The sequence below is a fragment of the Macaca thibetana genome, chromosome 1, assembly GCF_024542745.1.
Source record: "Macaca thibetana thibetana isolate TM-01 chromosome 1, ASM2454274v1, whole genome shotgun sequence".
Lineage (NCBI taxonomy): Eukaryota > Metazoa > Chordata > Mammalia > Primates > Cercopithecidae > Macaca > Macaca thibetana.
In genome coordinates this window covers 92,049,779-92,067,821 of record NC_065578.1, presented here as the reverse complement: position 1 = coordinate 92,067,821, position 18,043 = coordinate 92,049,779, and the positions used below count along the sequence as shown (strand labels likewise).

Sequence of the window (18,043 nt, the reverse complement as noted above, 5' to 3'; positions counted from 1 at the left end):
TTGTTAGAACATTTACTACATTATTCAGCATTAGTTGATGGAAATGGAATAGCTTAATCAATCACATACCATAGAGGGATCCTCATAAAAATGGATAATTCACCATCTGTAAAGTTCAAAACCTGGGATGTGGGTTTCTCCTATCATCTCTGCATTCCTACAGTTAGCAAATTTTTCTGCTTGCTATGACCAGCATTGTTAAGAGCACTTAGCCCTTGAAAGGTGTACCATTGACATTTTTTCTTCAATATTACCATTTCTCTTCCCACAGTTACTTTTTATTTCAGCTACCTCTGTGAAATACTGATTTCTTGTTAAATCATTTCAATTTTGCCAATCCTTTGCTTTAAACCTAGTCTAGTTTTATCTACATCAATATAAATTTTACTTGATTTTTTTTTTGAGATGGAATTTCACTCTTGTTGCCCAGGCTGGAGTGCAGTGGTGTGATCTCAGCTTACTGCAACCTCTGCCTCCCAGGTTCAAGCGGTTCTCCTGCCTCAGCCTCCCTAGTAGCTGGGATTACATGCGCCTGCCACTACACCCAGCTAAATTTTACTTTTAGTAGAGATAGGGTTTCACTATGTTGGCAGGCTGGTCTCGAACTCCTGACCTCAGGTGATCCACCTGCCTCCACCTCCCAAAGTGCTAGGATTACAGGCATGAGCCACCATGCCTGGCTCAATTTTACTTGATGTTTAAGCCCTGTTACAAATTCCTGTATTTTATTTTATTTTATTTTATTTTATTTTATTTTATGTCTTTAGGAGCTACCAAGTTTGGATTGGGAAATTGTCAAAATAAAAATTTCATGTAATAAAACATTTGCTTTTTAAATATGTATAGGGTAACATCTATAACAAGCAAGCAAGAGCTTTTCTCAAAAATAAATGGTCTTTTAATCTGCCTGTCTTGCCAATTTTAGGTTTTTTGGAGAAGGAAGGTATAACTTACCATGTATTTTGAACAACTTTTTTTTACTTTTTAGGCTTATTCTTTAGTAGATCGTGAGGTTGGTTACTGTCAAGGAAGTGCTTTTATAGTTGGATTGTTGCTTATGCAGGTAAGTTAATATAAGTATTAAATGTCCAATGAAATTCTTTATTAAAGTTGGATTGGAGAGTTTAAAAAACGTCTTTGTTTTTATTAAATATAAGTGGATATGGGTATTTTTTCCTAGGCATAATTTGAATACAAATATTTAGTTTGCATTTTAAAAGATTAAACGTGTTAAAATAACATACAATAATATCTTACCACCAAATGAAATTTCAACTTAATGATGTATACATTTTTACTACAATATTCTACTAAAGCTTGTATCTACAGTAGTTTAAAATCTTATTTGTTAACATTTAATGAAGAGTAATCTTTTTCTAACCAAGGAGGGAATAATTAAAGTGTTGGTAAGAAAATCTTGTTTATATTGTAGAATATCTTTAGAGATTTGTAGAGAATTTAATTTATCATGGAGCTAAAAGCTCATTATGCATACCTCACTGTATGCTCTAAAATAGTGGTACTCAGCCACTTTTACTCCATAAGGATATAACTTTGTTATTGAGTAATTGTGCAGTGGGTTTGGGTGGGATGTTTTCAGAATTCAGGAGTAGGATAATCATAGCTTTGAAGGGAAATGGCATATAGTATTATCTCTTCAACTTTGTTGAAATGTTAAGTCCGTGTTAGTCTTTATTTAGTCTCAGATTTTAGTCCTGAAAAGGAATCATGGAGATACTTGGTTTGAGTCATATAGGGTGGTTTTGCAACTCAGTTCTGCACATGCTGTATGAATTTAGGCTAGATTATTTAACCACTCTCTGAGCCTTAATAAGATAACACTATCTACTTTCAGATTAGTTGTGAGGGTTATTTGAGGTAATGTATGTGGAAGCCTAGCATGGTGTTTGGCCCATAGGAGATAGGCAGTGAAAGTTCAGTGATTTACCCAAGATCATGCATCCTGGTAGATAAAAGCAAAGCAGGAATCACAAACCGTTTCCTGATGCTTTGCTTCAGTTTCCCAACTGCTTTGAGTTTTAAAGCTCTGTTGCTGTCAGGAGTATACACACCCCTCTTTTCTGAGTAGAATAAACCTGATGTCAGAGACACTGGTTAATAATAAAAATAATTTTTACTCTGTGTTATAGCATATGTAAGAACACATAAGAAGTGCTCCCAGTGGTTATTGATTTCTAAGTGGAATTAGGTTATAAATAATACAGTGCAAAACTAGGTTTGTTAATGTTGAGGTATAGTTGTTTAACAAAATTACGATTTTCCAGCTTTGCGCAGTGACAATATCGTAGCCAATGAGGTTTATCCGAGGCACAATTATTGCTAATTGAAATTACGATTTTCCTACTTTGATTGTTTAGTACTGGTAGATCCTTCATTATTGAACTCAGACATCCTTATTATCAGTCTAGTGATTTTTGCTGCTGTTCTGTTCCTTTTATTTTCCTGTTAGCTCCACAATGACGTTTTAGTAGTCATTTCTTTTGGGCATCTAAAGAGCAGTTTTTCTCTGCTTGAGGTCTGGATCTCTGAACAGCTGACCTAGCTCTCTAGGAATCCTGTGGGTCCTGTGAATCCTCAAGGAATCACGGTTTCCTTCAAGACAGGGCAAGCAGTGGTGGTAGAAATACTAACTTCAATAAGTATTATTACCACCATTGGAGTAATAAATAATATTTTGGTGATTGATCTACTTAGCTCTTGTCAGTGGCAGCAATATATTAACACAACAGTAGTCACTTATGACCCAGGGCCATAAGGTAGAAAAGCTCTTTTTGTTTCTGAAGTTTATGCTCACATCTTGTGGTATATTGTTCTCCCATAACTTCAGTTTAGAAATGTAACTCAGAGTCTGATAAAATTTGCAAAGTTAGTACATATTGTGTCAAAATGGTTAAAAGTGTTGGATATGTATGTTTTGTGTATATCTCACTCCTATAAAATTAGGTATATTGTCTGCATTAGACCTTTGCAAAAGACATGGATTCTTATCAGCTCAGAGTCACAGAGAAAGTATGTAGCAGCACGTTGCTCTAGGACTCAAGCATCTTGATTTCTTTCTAATGGAAAGGAATGACTATAAAACAACTTGGTATATGCCACTCCGTGTCACATTTTTTCATTTTGTCGCCATGGTTTCAATTTTTTTGAGAAGGACCTAGTGATACTTTTTCTGTCTCCTTTTCCTCTTTTTCCAAATTACCTCAACTTAGTTTTTAAAATGTTGCCATTAAAAAAATTCTCCTCTATTTCCCATATTAATGCTATTGCAAAGAGGAGAGGGAATGAAACTTGTTTTGATATGTTCAGAAGAGAAGAAATTGTTGTAAGACAAAAAGGGAAATTATAATTACATACTCCATAATGACATTTTGGTCAACAGTGGAATGCATGTATGATGGTGCGCTCCTAAGATTATAAACCCTATTTTTACTTTGCTTTTTCAATGTTTAGATATACAAATATGTGCCATCATGTTACAGTGGCATATAGTATTCAGTACAGTAACATACTGTACAGGTTTGTAGCCTAGGAGCAATAGGCTATATAGCATATAGCCTAGGTGTATAGTAAGCTATATGATGTAGGTTTGTGTAGGTGCACTCTATGATGTTCGTACAATGATTAAATCGTGTGAGGACATATACCTCGGTAATCTCTGTCCCCTTCCAGTGCTGTGGGAGAGAAAAGAGAACACAACTACCTTAGGAGAGAGCCAGGTTTCAGTGTTGAAATATTCTTAAGGGAAATCCAGATTTCAGCTAAAGAAAGAGAGCAACATTTGGAAAAGAGATTGAGGATATAGGTAGACTATTGTGTTCATGGTAGGATATGGGTTCCAGAAAATGCTGTGGAAAAGATTTAGGAAAGATTGGAAATGGGGTCAGATTAGGGGAGCAGTAAAATCATGTAGGATGAGAGTCCTGGGATTTGGGGCTTCTCGTAGTGACTGACATAATTCAGTGGGACTGTGGAGCTTGATATAATTAATAGAGATAACCTCCAAAGTAGAATTGTGGCCATGTGTGTTGAGAGGAAAGAAGAAGTGCAGGTTTTGCCAAGAGTAACTCTTGGCTCCTGTCCGTGGCTGTGTCAAGGCCAGGGAAAATGTCTTGTTATTAGCAGCAGTCTTCAGCAAGAAGAAGGCCTGGAGATCTTTTGGGATGTTCTCTTTTGAAACACACCGGTATAATGGGAATGAATGAGAATTAGCAAATTTTATTATTTTGAGAAAGATGGCTTAACACTTTGGGTAGTTACTTGCCTAAGTATTCTGAATATCTTTGTAGCTCTTTACAGAGCTTTCATATTGATTATCTTATTTGATATGATTTCCTGGTGATTTACACATAAAATGTGAAATTGGTAACTTTAAACCCCAATTTCAGATAATATGAAAACATAATTAACATGTCCTTTTGATACTTGCACCATGTCATATGACTTTTTGCTCAGAATCCTCAAAAAACCTTCTCTCTCGCTTAAGGTAAAAGTCAAAATCCTTACCATGGCCTCTACAGCCCTCTGCATTTTGGTTCCCTGTTATTTCTCCTCCATGACGTAAGCTTCACTCATAGTATTCTAATTTAGTAGTTCTCTATTTGCTGTTTCTTGAGCATGCCAAGTGTGATTCCATTTTAGGACCTTTGTACTCTTTGGTCTTCTGGAACTGTTCTTTCCTCAAATGCTCCCTTGCTTTCTTCAGGATTCTGCTCAACTGTTACCGTATCAGGGGACCTTTCCTGATCTACATCAATAGCCGTGTGTCTCCCCAGCATTCCCTGTTACCCTACATTGTTTTATTTCTGTAGCATCTGTCACCATCTGCCATACATATTAGTTGATTTATTCCGTGTCTTGTCTGCCTCCCTCCATTAGAAAGTTCAGATTCCTTGAGAATAGAGATTGTGTTTATTTTGTTCACTGCTGTATACCCAGAGAGAGAAAAGTATCTGGCTATAAATCAGTATTTGTTGGTTGAATTAATGAATGAGGCAAGTTGAGACAGTTGGTTTCAGAGATTGTAAGATTTGTTTAACTTCTCGTTCTTGGTGATGGAATGGGAGACTAGAACTTTCTGATTCTTAGCTAATTGCTCTTAGCATTGCAGCACACAGCCACTCAAACAGTGCTTATGGTTGGCTGGGTACTTAGTTTAAATATCATTGGTTTATTTGTGTATCATAGAACATTAACCTATGTTGTTTTTTTCCTTCCGATGTAGATGCCAGAAGAAGAAGCTTTCTGTGTATTTGTTAAATTAATGCAAGATTATAGACTTCGTGAACTTTTTAAACCAAGTATGGCAGAATTGGGCCTTTGTATGTACCAGTTTGAATGTATGATACAGGTAAAAGTGCAGTGTTGATAAAAAGGCATATTGCCGTTGTATTTTTTATATCTTGTTCTGAGTGCCAACTGATCAAATTTAATGTTAAAAGCGTTAAAGCACTTGAATGTGTAAGTGTTTTAATTACATGATTTTTTTTTTGGTTGGTTTATGTATGATTTGACCCTTCACATTAGGTAGATCACAGTCTAGAACTTGACTCCAGTTTTCGTATTCAATCCTTAAGCATTTCTGCCAAATGTACTATACACCCCTTACGTAAGCACATGAATTTCCTTATTATATCCTATTATTGTTACATGGTCTAAGCTCTCTTACAGGAGCTTTATGATATTATCACACTGACATCAGTCCCCTTATTTTGAGACTCTATCTCTTTGAGTCCTCTCCTCTACTTTTTTACTTTTATTTTATTTTTATTTTTTACTAGCCCGTAATTTTTTTTCCTGTAATGTTTTCTTTTTATGTTGCTAGTTTAAGACTCAAGTTATCTAGTGACTGAATGAAGGTGGAGAGAATAGGAGCAGAATCAAAATCAAGGGAAAAATACCTTTGAAGTATTTTACCTTTCTGGATTTAATTTTTATATTTTGTATATTTAAGTTTGCTATAATGTAAATATTTTCACTTATTTAAATTTCAATTTCAATTAAATGAGCAGAATTTAAGAAAATAGGCTAATGAATCAGCTGGCATGGGAGCCATTTTTATTAGTTTCCTGTCTCCTGGCAGCCTTATAAACTCCAATTTTTTCTATCTATGGTGGGAGCAAGGGGATATGTAAAATGTTCTTACATTTTATTTTTTATTTATTCATTTATTTATTTTTGAGATGGAGTCTCGCTTTGTGGCCCAGGCTGGAGTGCAGTAGCGCAATCTCGGTTCACTGCAAGCTCTGCCCCCTGGGTTCATACCATTCTCCTGCCGCAGCTTCTCGAGTAGCTGGGACTGCAGGTGCCCACCACCACAACCGGCTAATTTTTTGTATTTTTAGTACAGACGGGGTTTCACCGTGTTAGCCAGGATAGTCTCAATCTCCTGACCTCCGGATCCACCCACTTTGGCCTCCCAAAGTGTTGGGATTACAGGCGTGAGCCACTGCTGTGCCCAGCTGATTTTTTAATTGACATACAATAGTTGTACATTATGGAGTACATATTTTTTGTTTCTATATATTTTAAAGAAAAAGCCAGAATAGGTCTTGAGATGAATTTTTTTTTTTTTTTTTTTTTCTGAGACAGAGTCTAGCTCTGTCGCCCAAACTGAAGTACAATGACACACAATCATGGTTCACTGCCTCCTTGACCTCCTGGGCTCAAGCCATCCTCCTACCTCAGCCTTCTGTGTAACTGAAACTACAGGTGTATACCACTGCAACTGAATAGTTTTTTATTTATTTTTATTTTTTATTTTTAAATTTTTTGTAGAGACAGGGTTTCACTATGTTGTCCAGGTTGGTGTTGAACTCCTGGGCTCAAGTGGTCTTCCTATCTAAGCCTCCCAAAGTGCTGGGATTACAGGCATGAGCCGCTGTGGCTGGACTTGAGATTATTCTTAATTAATTCTTTTCTGAAATAGTAGGCTTGTTTTTAGCAGCCTTAAACTCTCTTAATGTTATATTTTTCAATTAATGTGTAATTTATGGCTGGATGCAGTGGCCCATGCCTCTAATCCCAGCACTTTAGGAGGCTGAGGTGGACAGATCACTTGAGCCTAGGAGTTTGAGACCAGCCTGGGCAACATGGCAAAACCTTGTCTCTGCTAAAAATAAAAAAAATTAGCTGGGTATGGTGGTGTGCACCTGTAGTCCCAGCTGCCTGGGAGGCTGAGATGAGAGGATTGCTTCAGCTTGGGAGGATTGCTTCAGCTTGGGAGGATTGCTTCAGCTTGGGAGGCAGAGGTTGCAGTGAGCCAAGATGACACCACTGTACCCTAGCCTGAGTGACAGAGTGAGACCCTGTCTCCAAAAAAAAAAAAAAAAAAAGAAAGTCTTATTTATGTTTTGAATTACTAGACTTGCTGAAACATCTGTATTTTGAGTATTTTTCCTATTCTTTAGGAAGGTAAGAATGATCAATGGTAGATAGTGCCTGAAAGTATTTTAACATGACATTTCTTTTCTTTTTAAACGTCTTTTTGAAATATTATAGTTGATGGAAAAGTATAGAAAATATCAGTCACTCTTGTATCCACCAACAGGATTAAACAAATACAAAACTTTTATTGGTTTCTTTTTATTAATAAATTAAATGTTATACTCAAAATTCCAACTTCGCATTCTTTTCCCCTTCTTTCTTTCCTGGATACTAGCCACTGTCCCAAATGTTTCAAATTCTATGTCTTACGTTTTCCATATGATGCTTGATCTAATCTTTGTGTTTGGTATAGGCTGATCTAGTATAAATATAATGATCTAATTTGAAATACTCAGTTTTACTGTGTTATAACTAACTGTTTTCTTCTCTTTAGGAGCATCTTCCAGAGCTCTTTGTACATTTTCAATCTCAGAGTTTTCATACCTCAATGTATGCATCATCCTGGTTTCTGACTATCTTTCTTACAACTTTTCCACTACCAATTGCAACAAGGATATTTGATATCTTTATGTCTGAGGTAAGCTAATGGGCAGACAAAGAGCAGGAGCTGAGCAAAGGGGTCACTGAGTTAGTGAGAGCAGGGCAATGAGGAGAGCAATGAAGGAAAGCCATGTGTCCCATGCAAAACTGCTTACATGGATAATCCCATTTAAACCTTGTAATAACCCTATCAGGTAGATACTGTTTTTATTCCATTTGTTAGATGATAGATGAGGAAGTTGAGACTTAGAGAAAGGTTAAGTAGCGTGCCTGTGGACACACAATACATAAGTGGTATTGTAACAAGGATTCAAACATAGGCAGTTTGGAGCCTACACTGTTAACCATACCTCTTTTTATCACCTCCTAACTAATACAGTGAAAGTTTGTGAGAGGTAAAATATTTGTCTTACAGTTAAAATTGTTGCAATGCATCTGTCATCCAAAGAGTAAGAAGTAATAAGCATGTGTCTTCTATTCTCTGAACACATTGCAGGTTATTGTCCTTTTGTCAGTAGTACATAGAGGTAATCCTTTATTTTCTAGTCTGTGAACTCAGTGTTGCTATTAATTACATCTTGGGAAAATCAATTTGTATTACCTATCTAAATTAGTTCAGATCACAGTTGGCCACCTGTGATTCATATCCCAATCAGATGGACAGATTTTTGTGCCAAATCTGTCCTTCCACACCTGTTTTTTATAAAGTTTTCCTAGAACACAACCCTGCCCATTTATTTATGTGTTGTGTATGTCTGCTTTGGGGTTGTAGTGACAGAGCTGAGTAATTTTGACAGACAGTATAGCCCATCAAATCTAAAATATTTGCTTTCTGACTCTTGACAGAAAATGTTTACCAGCCTCTAGTTTAGATCCCTAAATGCTTACCTTAGTATTATTTCAAATGACTTGTTTTTGTTGATGGAAGAGTAAGATAAATTTAGATTTATTTAATTTGTTTCCTCAGGGTTTAGAAATAGTGTTTCGTGTAGGATTAGCACTTCTTCAGATGAATCAGGCAGAACTGATGCAACTTGACATGGAAGGGATGTTACAGGTAAGTTCATAATTCCTTTTTTTGTTGTTGTTGTTTTTGAGACAGGGTTTCACTCTGTTGCCCAGGCTGGAGTGCAGTGGCATGATCTCGGCTCACTGCAACCTCCACCTCCCAGGTTCAAGTGATCCTTCCCCCGCCTCAGCCTCCTATGTAGCTGGAATTACAAGCGTGCACCACTACACCCGGCTAAGTTTTGTATTTTTAGTAGAAACAGGGTTTCACCACGTTGGCCAGGCTGGTCTTGAACTCCTGACCTGAAGTGATCCACCTGCCTCAGCCTCCCAAAGTGCTTCGATTACAAGCATGAGCCACCATGCCCAGCCCATAATTTCTTGAATGTCTTTGGATTTCACTATTAACAGCACTTAAGTCATTCTTATATTTTCCTTTTTTTGTATCTTAGCACTTTCAAAAGGTCATTCCACATCAGTTTGACGGTGTCCCAGACAAGCTAATCCAAGCAGCTTACCAAGTCAAATACAACTCAAAGAAAATGAAAAAGTAAGTATTTTATATTTTTGTTGGAAATTCAGTGGAAGTTGCAAAACATTCTAGTGATACAGTTTTCCTCCTTAGGTTATAGAACTGTTTTATTTTTTTTGGTGGTATTAGTTTCATTATAACATAAAGCTAATATTAGAATATACTGCTTTTAATAGTGGTGCGTGGGACTAGCATGTACTACCTTTAAAACTTTCCTCCTTTTACCTGTTGACTAGAATTAGGAGCCTGGAATGGATATACATATATGAGGATGCTGTTATTTTTGAAACCACTTTTCTGGTGTGGTCCCATTCATTGACATTCTTTTCCTCTTAGTTTGACCCCAGAGTGTCACTTAAGTTCAAAATTAGCATAACCAGCAAGATAGACATGAGGTATGGATTGAGAACTTAAAAATTTATTTATTTATTTTAGAGACAGGCTTTTGCTCTGTCACCCATGCTGGAGTACAGTGGTGTGATCATGGCTGCTCACTGTAGCCTTGAAATCCTGGGTTCAGGTTGTCCTCCCACATCAGCTTCCTAAGTACGGGAAGTACCCTGTCTCTACTAAAGTACAGGTGTACTACAGGTGCACACCACCATGCCTGGCTAATTTAAAAAATATTTTTGTAGAGACAGAGTCTCACTGTGTTGCCCAGGCTGGTCTCGAACCCCTGGGCTCAAGTAATCCTCCCATCTCAACCTCCTAAAATGTGGGGATTACAGATGTTAGCCGCTGCACCTGTTCAAATTTTATTTATTGTGCTACTTTCTAATGAAGCTTTTTTTGGTATGCATGTCCTAAAAGTTCAAAATAAACAGTCTTGGCTCATTAGTTTTATTTTTGAAACAGATTAAGTATATTAATTAAAATAATAGCCATGATTTCTCTAGCTTCCAGCACTTAATTCTTAACCTGTGGTCATGTACTTTCTATGGCATAAAATGCTTTGAAATGAAAACAATACTGTATGCTAGCAGTTAGCAGTTTCTTTTCTGCTGCAATATGAAATTACATTAACATGTACAACATACTACTCCCATGGATATTCCTACTCCACAAAGTATATTTAAATATGAGTGAGAATTTTGTTATTAAAATTAGTTAGCTTTTCCATGCACAAATGATGTGTAGTCCCAGCTACTCGGGAGGCTGAAGCAGGAGGATTGCTTGAGCTCAGGAGTTCACAATCAGCCTAGGTAACATAGTGATACCTTATCTCTTTAAAAAAAATTAAAAAGTTAGCTCTAATTGACAAAAGCAAGCTGAGCCAATTTTTTAGCTTCAACTTTATTATTAATAAGTTGCTTGTGATGTTTTAAATAAGCACCATCATGTTGATACATTTTAAATAACTACCATCATGTGGAGACATCATATAGACCAAAAAGCTGCTGTGCCTTGTAACTGATAAAAATGAATTACCTCAATTTTTGTCACGTGGTAAAACCACATTGAACTCACACTAGCCAGGCAGAGAATTTATTTTACTTTAGAAGTCTGATAGAGAATGAGGTTCCTTAACCTTCTTGGTAACTAATTCTCCTTGTATAGATCTTGTCATATGTACAATCCATTTCTGAAATTTCAATTAATCCTGTTTACTTATCAGATTTCTGGCCCCCTAGTTCTTTCACTACCTTATTCATGCTCCCCCCATTCTGCTTTATCAAGATCTCTAGATTGAGGTGTAAAAGCCTTCTTCTGATATGAACAACTGTACTTCCTCTGCCCTTTTGTTTCCTGTATTCATGTAGCCAATTGTTGTTGCATAGTTACTGAGATTGCTGACAGTAAATTATGTTTCCAGTGGCCTTCCATGTGTGCTTATATTGGCTTTGATTAATTATCTGATTCCTCACAGTGGTTACTTCAAACCTTACCATTCTTCCCAAACTCCCATCCCCTTTTTGCCATACTTAACTCTCACCAGATTACCTTATTCCTAATTCAGCAATCATTTTCAAACTTCCTAAACTTGCTGTCTTCCAGCTTGTAGACTTAGCTATGTTCTTTTTATTCTCCTTGTAGAATACAGTATTTTTTTCCTTTATAATGCTAATTCAGAATACATGATGTTACTCATTTCCATCTCTTCCAGCTCCTTGCTCCATTAACTATTCCTTCTGTCTGCTATCTTCAATCTCTCTCTCTCTGTTGTTTCATTTTCTTCAATCTAAGAAAATAATTTTTAGTTCTGACTTAGAAGCAACAAAATAAAACCTTCCTCAACATAGCATTTCATTTTCCTTTTATGAAGCTTAGCTGCGAAGGAAACAATAGATTTTACTCATTAGCTACAGGTCACATTCTATTTGCTTTTTTTCACTTGGGAAAATTTTCAGACATACAGAAAAATAGAATAATAAATATCCATTGCTTATTGTCTGCATTTAACAATCGTTAATATTTTGTCATATTTATTTTTTTCAAAGTATTTCAAAGTAAATATTGTTAATATTTTGTCATTTATTTTTTTCGAAGTATTTCAAAGTAAAGCTCAGAAATTGTGACACTTTACTCTTTAATACGTCAGTATTCATGTCCATAAAGTAATTTGCCTCCTTTACCACATTGCTTTCACCACTTAACAGTAATTCCATAATATTGCCTAATACTCAGTCTATGTTCACATTTCCTCAGTTGTGCCAAAAATTTCCTTGCCATTGATTGCATTGTATTCGGTTGTTCACTTACATTTTCAAAAATTTAGATCAGCACTACCTATTCCAATCTTCCTTTTTAATATATTGACTTGTTGAAGAGACCAAGTCAGTTTTATGGAGAATATCAAACCTGAAGGATTCATCTGATTATTTCCTTGTCATCTCATTTAACTTCTGTATCTCTTGTGTTTTCTATAAACTGGGAGCTAATGTGAAGACTTAATCTAATTAAGCATGAACATTTCTGGCAAGAGTACTTAATAGGTGATACCATGTACTTTATTCATCTTAAAAGATGTATAATGTCTGTCTCACTGTTATTAGAGATGCCATGATTGATGACTAGATTAAGGTAATGACAGATTTCTTTATTATAATAGCTGTGATGGCCCTCTTGGCACCTAGTAAGTACTTTGTAAGTTAATATTTTGGCATCGTAAGAATATCCAGTTCCTTATGACTTTCCACCTCTTGACTCAGTCTGCTCAAAAGTATTATTGAGGGCCAGGCACAGTGGCTCACACCTATAATCCCAGTACTTTGGGAGGCCGAGGTAGGCAGATCACTTGAGGCCAGGAATTCAAGACCAGCCTAGGTAACATGGTGAAATCCTGTCTCTAAAGGAAAGGAAAAAAAAAAAAAGACCAAAAATTAGCCAGGTGTGGTGGTGTGCACCTTTAGTTCCAGCTACTCAAGAGACTAAGTTGGGAGAATCACTTGAGAAGTCAAGGATGCAGTGAGCTGTGATTGCGTCACTGTACTTCAGCCTTGGCAACAGAGTGAGACTCTGTCTCCAAAAAAAAAGTATCACTGGGGATACTTTTCATGTTAAATTGTTTCATTTAGGATAACAAAAGCATGATTTTTAAAATGTCATTCTTCTTACGTTTATCAGTCAGCTTTCTTCATAACCTTTTCTTCTTTAACTGCAGCTAACTTCATTCTACTGGAAACACATATAAACACTTCATTATTTCAGCCAGGCATGGTGGCTCACACCCACAATACCAGCACTTTGGGAGGCCCAGGCAAGAGGATCGCTTGAGCCTGGGAGTTTGAGACCAACCTGGGCAACATAGCGAGACCCCATCTCTGCAAGAAATAAAAAAAGCTAACCAGGTGCCTGTAGTCCTGGCTTCTCCATAGGCTGAGGTGGGAAGATGGCTTGAGTCTGGAGTTGGAGGCTGCAGTGAGCTATGATCACAGCACTGCACTCCAGCCTGGGTGACAGAGTAAGACCCTCTCTCTTAAACAAAACAAAAAAACTTCATTAGTCCCTTTAATTACCAAATTCCAGAGAAAAGAGTTAGTGGGAATGGTATTCTTTTGAATTAGTCTATTCTTTTTCAGGGGGCATTATTAAGGACTTACAGGCCTATATGCAGAATGTTTTAATGTTGCAAAGTAAGTTGTGTTGAACATCACAAAATTTTGCCGAAGTGACACTAGTTTATAGTCTAACCCAGCAGTATATGAGTTCTTATTGTGGCCAGGTGCGGTGGTTAACACCTGTAGTCCTTTCACTTTGGGAGGCTGAGGCAGGCAGATTGTTTGCGCCTAGGAGTTTGAGACCAGCCTGGGCAACATGGTGAAACTTTGTCTCTACAAAAAAATACAAAAATTAGCTGGGTGTGGTGGCACCAGCACACCTGTGGTCCTAGCTACTCAAGAGGCCAAGGTGGGAGGATCACTTGAGCCTGGGCGGTCCTGGCTGCAGTGATCCACGATTGTGCCACTGCACTCCAGCCTGAGTGACAGAGTGAGACCCTGTCTAAAAAAATGGTCTCATTGTTCTACTTTGTCATCAGTGCTTGGTTATTCTTAATTTTTGCCAATCTGCTTAATTTTTATCAATCACAGGGGCATTATTAAGGGCTTGCAGGCTTGTATTCAGAATGCTTTAACATTGCAAAGTAAGCTGTGTTCAGCATCACAAAATTTTGCCAAACTGACACTAATTTATAGTCTAACCTAGCAGTGTATGAGTTCTCATTGTGGCCAGTATAAAATGTCTCATTTTCTACTTAATTTACATTTCCCTGATTGTTAATAAGAGTAAGCATCTTTTCATACGTTTATTGGCTTCATATTTTTCTTCTATTTTTTTTTTCCTCCCTTTTCTCTTGCAGTGTCTACTTCATACTGCTTTGACTTCTTAGTGGTTGCTAGTTGTTTGTAATCTGGGTTGTAATCTTTTGTCAGTATTAAAAGATAAGTCTTGTTCATTTCTACCAAGTATCAGTCTTGGAATATATAATAAACTCACAACTGGACGTACCTCTCAAAAATACTCAAGCTTCCTGTTGGTTGGAGGGTGGCAGCACAGAAAAGTAAATGGTTTATTACATGCAAATATATAACAGATCATTAAAATTATATGTTAGAGATACCTAACCCGTATGTCTTCAAACTGGCATACACAGTCTGCGGGGTGTCAGGAAAATGTTCAGAGCTTAGTTAAGTAGATTTTCAATTTCTATCCATATTCTTTCCTACAGTTTATCTGTCTGATAACATTTCTGTAGTAGAGGTGCCTTGGTTCTCCTTCGCACCTTCCCTTTTACAGCATGCCTTCTCCCACTTTATTAAAGGAAGGAAGGAAAACCTGTCAGCCAATCTAGATCTTACTATGGTACATTACTTTAGTTTATAAAAAATCTCTGCAGCTCTAAACAAAAAGAACAGTTTCAGAATGACTTGCTCGTGAGGGAGTATCCCCTGAGAGAGCAAAGCAAGAAAAGTGGAAGTTTTCTTTATTACTATTATTATTATACTTTAAGTTCTAGGGTACATGTGCACAACGTACAGGTTTTGTTCAGCTCCCACCTATGAGTGAGAACATATGGTGTTTGGTTTTTCTGTCCTTGTCCTAGTTTGCTTAGAATCATGGTTTCCAGCTTCATCCATGTCCCTGCAAAGGACATGAACCCATCCTTTATTATGGCTGCATAGTATTCCATGGTATATATGTGCCACATTTTCTTAATCCAGTCTATCATTGATGGACATTTAGGTTGGTTCCAAGTCTTTGCTATTGTGAATAGTGCCGCAATAAACATACATGTGCATGTGTCTTTATAATAGCATAATTTATAATCCTTTGGGTATATACCCAGTAATGGGATTGCTGGGTCAAATGGTATTTCTAGTTCTAGATCCTTGAGGAATTGCCACACTGTCTTCTACAATGGTTGAACTAGTTTACAGTCCCACCAACAGTATAAAAGCATCCCTATTTCTTCACATCCTCTCCAGCATCTGTTGTTTTCTGACTTTAATGATTGCCATTCTAACTGGTGTGAGATGGTATCTCATTGTGGTTTTGATTTGCATTCTCTGATGACCAGTGATGATAAGCATTTTTTCATATGTCTGTTGGCTGCATAAATGTCTTCTTTTGAGAAGTATTTGTTCATATCCTTTGCCCACTTTTTGATGGGGTTGTTTGTTTTTTTCTTGTAAATTTGTTTGAGTTCTTTGTAGATTCTGGATATTAGCCCTTCGTCAGATGGGTAGATTGCAAAGATTTTCTCCCAGGTTGCCTGTTCACTCTGATGATAGTTTCTTGTGCTGTGCAGAAGCTCTTTAGTTTAATTAGATCCCATTTGTCTGTTTAGGCTTTTGTTGCCATTGCTTTTGGTGTTCTAGTCAGGAAGTCTTTGCCCATGCCTATGTCCTGAATGGTACTGCCTAGGTTTTCTTCTAGAGTTTTTATGGTGTCAGATCTTACATTTAAGTCTTTAATCCATCCTGAGTTAATTTTGGTATATGGTGTATGGAAGGGATCCAGTTCCAGCTTTCTACATATGGCTAGCCAGTTTTCCCAGCATCATTTATTAAATAGGGAATCCTTTTCCCATATTTTGTTTTTGTCAGGTTTGTCAAAGATCAGATGGTTGTAGATGTGTGGTGTTATTTCTGAGGCCTCTGTTCTGTTCCATTGGTCTATATCTCTGTTTTGGTACCAGTACCATGCTGTTTTGGTTATTGTAGCCTTGTAGTATAGTTTGAAGTCAGGTAGCATGATGCCTCCAGGTTTGTTCTTTTGCTTAGGATTGTCTTGGCTATGTGGGCTCTGTTTTGGTTCCATATGAACTTTAGTTTTTTCCAATTCTGTGAAGAAAGTCAGTGGTAACTTGATGGGGATAGCAGTGAATCTATAAATTACCTTGGGCAGTATGGCCATTTTCAGAATATTGATTCTTCCTATCCATGAGCATGGAATGTTCTTCCATTTGTTTGTGTCTTCTTCTTTTGTTGAGCAGTGATTTGTAGTTCTCCTTGAAGAGGTCCTTCACATCCCTTGCAAGTTGGATTCCTAGGTATTTTATTCTCTTTGTAGCAATTGTTAATGTGAGTTCACTCATGATTTGTTGGCTCTCTATTATTGGTGTATAAAATACTTGTGATTTTTGCACATTGATTTTGTATCCTGAGACTTTGCTGAAGTTGCTTATCAGCATAAGGAGATTTTGGGCTGAGACGATGGGGTTTTCTAAATATACAACCATGTCATCTGCAAACAGGGACAATTTGACTTCCTCTTCTTCTAATTGAATACCCTTTATTTCTTTCTCTTGCCAGATTGCCCTGGCCAGAACTTCTAACACTGCTTTGAATAGGAGTGGTGAGAGAGGGCATCCCTGTCTTGTGCCAGTTTTCAAAGGGAATGCTTCCAGCTTTTGCCCATTCAGTATGATATTGGCTGTGGGTTTGTTATAAATAGCTCTTATTATTTTGAGATATGTTCCATCAATACCAAATTTATTGAGAGTTTTTAGCATGAAGGCTGTTGACTTTTGTCAAAGGCCTTTTCTGCATCTATTGAGATAATCATGTGTTTTTTGTCATTGGTTCTGGTTATGTGATGGTTACGTTTATTGATTTGCGTATGTTGAACCAGCCTTGCATCCCAGGAATGAAACTGACTTGATCGTGGTGGATAAGCTTTTTGATGTGCTGCTGGATTCGGTTTGCCAATATTTTATTGAGGATTTTCACATCGATGTTCATCAGGGGTATTGGCCTAAAATTCTCTTTTTTTGTTGTGTCTCTACCAGGCTTTGGTATCAGGATGATGCTGGCCTCATAAAATGAGTTAGGGAGGATTCCCTCTTTTTCTATTGATTGAAATAGTTTCAGAAGGAATGGTACAAGCTCTTTTTTGTACCTCTGGAAGAATTTGGCTGTGAATCCATCTGGTCCTGGACTTTTTTTGGTTGGTAGGCTGTTGGTTATTGCCTCAGTTTCAGAACCTGTTAATTGGTCTATTCAGAGATTCTACTTCTTCCTGGTTTAGTCTTGGGAGCGTGTATGTTTCCAGGATTTTATTCATTTCTCCTAGATTTTCTAGTTTATTTGCATAAAGGTGTTTATAGTATTCTCTGATGGTAGTTTGTATATCTGTGGGATCGGTGGTGATATCCCCTTTATCATTTTTTATTGCATCTATTTGATTCTTCTCTCTTTCCTTCTTTATTAGTCTTGCTAGTGGTCTATTTTGTTAATCTCTTCAAAAAACCAGCTCCTGAATTCATTGATGTTTTGAAGGGTGTTTTATGTCTCTGTCTCCTTCAGTTCTGCTCTGATCTTAGTTATTTCTTGCCTTCTGCTAGCTTTTGAATTTGTTTGCTCTTGCTTCTCTAGTTCTTTTAATTGTGGTGTTAGTGTGTTGAATTTAGATCTTTTCTGCTTTCTCTTGTGGGCATTTAGTGCTATACATTTCCCTCAATGCACTGCTTTAAATGTGTCCCAGAGATTCTGGTACATTGTATCTTTGTTCTCATTGATTTCAGAGAACATCTTTATTTCTGCCTTCATTTTAGTATTTACTCAGTAATCATTCAGGAGCAGGTTGCTCAGTTTCCATGTAGTTGTGCAATTTTGAGTG

General features: G+C 37.0%; 1 protein-coding gene and 1 pseudogene across 6 annotated transcripts in view; both read left to right on the top strand.

The window, feature by feature from the left end:
• The window catches only part of EVI5 (ecotropic viral integration site 5), a 280,650-nt gene that overhangs the window by 94,508 nt on the left and 168,099 nt on the right, over positions 1-18,043 (top strand). For all 6 annotated transcript variants that reach the window (XM_050806911.1, XM_050806909.1, XM_050806893.1 and 3 more), the window contains 5 exons: positions 989-1,063; positions 5,243-5,368; positions 7,838-7,981; positions 8,912-9,001; positions 9,405-9,502. In XM_050806911.1, coding sequence (XP_050662868.1) covers positions 989-1,063; positions 5,243-5,368; positions 7,838-7,981; positions 8,912-9,001; positions 9,405-9,502 — 533 coding nt within the window. The remainder of the gene's footprint in view (positions 1-988; positions 1,064-5,242; positions 5,369-7,837; positions 7,982-8,911; positions 9,002-9,404; positions 9,503-18,043) is intronic.
• On the top strand, positions 2,284-2,450 carry LOC126944343 (uncharacterized; annotated as a pseudogene).